Genomic DNA, 3,068 nt, shown 5'->3' on the forward strand with positions numbered 1-3,068 from the left:
CTTTCCAACTACAATAGGAACTAGTAGTTTATACTGGCACTGGACTAAATTTAGTAAATATAACCAGAAACATGGAGAAGCAGCATTCAGCTTCTATGCACCACAAATCTAGAACAAACTTCCAGAAAACTGCAATACAGCAGAAACACTGAACTCCTTTAAATCTAGACTAAAACCCACGTTTAAGAGTTTCTTTTGAACCACTATAAATAAATTGAACATATTTGATGTTTAATAACAGCGCTTGGCAAAATGTTTACAGGTTCTGATTTTGTATTTTTGTGATGTAAAGCACTTTGAACTGCCATGTTGCTGAAATGTGCTGTACAAGAAAACTTGACTGGTCATTTTAAAAGTTTCTTGAACTAAGCAGTTTCTAAAAGGAAAAGCCAAGCAATGATCCCATTACTACAGCAATAAGGAAGAGAAGGAAACAATTTTAAAACATTGCCATTTATTTCAGCTGTAATGCATTTTATGCATCAATATAAAACTGATTTTGAAATACAAGGACAAACATTGAGCTGTTAAAACGTCACAATGACCTGATCAGGGCAGCAGTAGAAACGGTATGAAGCCAAGGCACACCAACAAGTGGAAGGAATTAAACTTTGTACAGGTAAGAGCCCTTCAGCTCAGCTTTAAGATAAATTAAAGAAGGAGGATGGTCAGAACAACCAGCATTCAACATCTCCTACAGGTAGGAACCTTTTTATTCACAAACATGTCTGAACCTGAAACAAGGTGATTGGTAAGGTTCTGTAGAAACCAAAGCTGTGCGTCATCTGGCTGGAAAAAAAAAAGAAAAGTGAGGAAACCTCCACCAAGCACTGAATACAGAGGTCTGGCATCACTGGTTTCAGGTGGCAGGTGGAGTGCAGAGGAGGAGTGAAAACAAAGAGCGCCCTGGTCAGATAAGATTTCTTACAAAAAGTCAAAGCAGTCCAGTGCAAGAGAGAGAGAGAGAGACTTCTATCTCATGAAGTTCCCTCCTCCGATTTCTCTCTTGTATCTGTTGGTGAGGTGGTCGGCCTGCAGCGTGAGCTTGGACAGCACGCCAAACAGTCCTCTGAGGTGATAATGAAACTGATGCTCCAGGTCAGCGTTGTCCTGCACAGCCAGATCCCCCTTCACCGATGGCTGCTCCTCTTCCTCCTGCTTCACGGCGATCTCCAGGAAGCTGGCGCCGCTGCTCATCTCCCTCTTCAGCAAACCCCACTCCATGTCGTTCTTGATGGACTTGAGGAGCAGGTAGTGTTCGTACATGTCCCTCTGCTTGTTGCTGGCCACCTGGGACTCTGCCACGTCGTCGTCGTTGTTGTTGTTATTGTTGGCCTGCTCCTCCAGGGGAACGTCTCTGAGCAGGCTGGGCACCATGATGGTCTCGTCCATGTTGTTGGCAGCTGCCATGAAGCGGTGCATGACGTTGAGGAGAGAGTGCTTGTTGCTGGCCGGGTCGTTGCTGATCTGCATCATCATGAGGGATTTATAGGCTTAGCTGCAGACTGGTTAAATTCGGGTTGAACCTGTAAAATAGGAAGCAGAACAATTAAAAATCTGAAGCACATAAAGCTGACAAGTCATCATTTCCTGAATATTCCTGCGGTGAAGCAAATCCTCATGACCTTGAATTATTTTCTCTATAAATGACGCTCATATGAAGCAGAAAATAGAGAGGACTCACACTCGCCTGAAGCTCCAGAAACCCTGAGGAGAATCTTTGTTGGCCGTTTTGGTTGTTAGTCTCGCCAGGAGCCGGACAGAAACCGCCGGGAAGGAAATGTGAACGTTTCCTCAGTTGTCTAGAAGCGTTAGCCCCGGTTTTATACCCGGAGCGCCGGCTGGAAAAAATAAAACAAATCAAGCCCCGCCCCCTTTCATTTCTCCTCACAGCCAATTGGAGTGCTGGGAGAATGTGGGCGGAGCTTAGTAGCTTCTGATCCGCGGCTGACCAATCAGAGAGGAGATTAGCGCCGTCAGTTAGCCGTGTTTGTGCCTCTGTTATCCGCTGCCTGGTTACGTCTCTCTCCGTGCTGCCAGGCCGTTACAATCTGAAGACACCTAAATAATACTCGTCTGTCAGGTTAGACTAGCGGGAAGCACTGAAAGGTTTTAATTACATCAGATTAATCCAGTTTTAGAATATCCCCCCCTCTCGGTTATTCGCTCTTATCTCCGCATTGGGAGCTTTACCCAACACTGCCCCCTGTTGGCTGAGCCACGTAGCTTCAACATTAACCCCCCATGAACTGATAAAACTCCCTAATTTAAATTAATAGGTCACAATCTGTAACTCACTTAACACAGGTTAAAATATACATCTATTCCACCTGCTAGAGGAAACGCTGGTCTTACCTGAAGGCTTTAGACCGTAACGGCTCCAGAAACCCATTACGGTTGACAGGCCTGACTTTATTAAAGTCCCAGCAGCAGCAGCAGCAACTCAGGTGTGTTTAATTACATTAATTAATAATCAGGTGTGGCATAGTGCAGCTCTGGGCCTGTCTGGAACAGAATAACACTCAACTATGAACCAAGTGTGGGTTTTTTGTTTTTTACCTGCCATTACATTTACATCTAAAAAGTTTTAAAATGTGTTTTTTTTTTTTGTTTTACTCGTATGCTTTATGTGTTCAGTCAATATTAGGTAGAAAGATCCAAACTACAAACTAAAATTTTGAGCAGTTTTTGCCATTTGGAAAATATAGAAAAAACGCAGTCAATTATTATAATAAAAGTAAAAATGTAAATAATCGAAAATCTTTATTTCAAGACAAAAGGTAGTCCATACCATTTAGAAATAAATACAATACATTTTTTTTATTTTATTTTTTACAAATCCTCTAGTTAAACTAATGAAGTCCTAAACCTTAAATTGTAATACACATTTATACTTTGATTCTTAATAATTTAATAAAATGTATTTTTTTTATTCAACCTTTATTTTACCAGAAAAAACGATTTGAGATTAAAAACTTATATTTCAAAGGAGTCCTGGCAAAGAGGCAGCATAAATTATTACTATATTATATTGAATTATTATTTATAATAATAATAATAATTACATT

At 41.0% G+C, this 3,068-nt stretch overlaps 1 protein-coding gene across 2 annotated transcripts; it reads right to left on the reverse strand.

Moving 5' to 3' along the window:
* Window positions 1-434: 434 nt before the first annotated feature.
* On the reverse strand, window positions 435-1,812 carry LOC102234683 (mid1-interacting protein 1-like). 2 transcript variants are annotated; one of them, XM_005799514.3, is made up of 2 exons: window positions 1,691-1,812; window positions 435-1,526 (listed from the first exon to the last, which is right to left on the reverse strand). In XM_005799514.3, exon 2 carries the CDS (start codon window positions 1,477-1,479, stop codon window positions 973-975), a length of 507 nt encoding a protein of 168 aa, XP_005799571.1. In that variant the 5' UTR covers window positions 1,480-1,526; window positions 1,691-1,812; the 3' UTR covers window positions 435-972. The 2 variants fall into 2 exon arrangements, with proteins under 2 accessions (XP_005799571.1, XP_023184482.1); XM_023328714.1 differs by having other exon boundaries at window positions 1,685-1,808.
* Between the last annotated feature and the right edge of the window lie 1,256 nt (window positions 1,813-3,068).

The sequence above is a fragment of the Xiphophorus maculatus genome, chromosome 23, assembly GCF_002775205.1.
Source record: "Xiphophorus maculatus strain JP 163 A chromosome 23, X_maculatus-5.0-male, whole genome shotgun sequence".
NCBI classification, from domain to species: domain Eukaryota; kingdom Metazoa; phylum Chordata; class Actinopteri; order Cyprinodontiformes; family Poeciliidae; genus Xiphophorus; species Xiphophorus maculatus.

What these genes read in the sequence shown, in the direction of transcription:
- LOC102234683 (XM_005799514.3), bottom strand. Translation starts at nt 1,479, where the DNA reads ATGATGATGCAGATCAGCAACGACCCGGCCAGCAACAAGCACTCTCTC.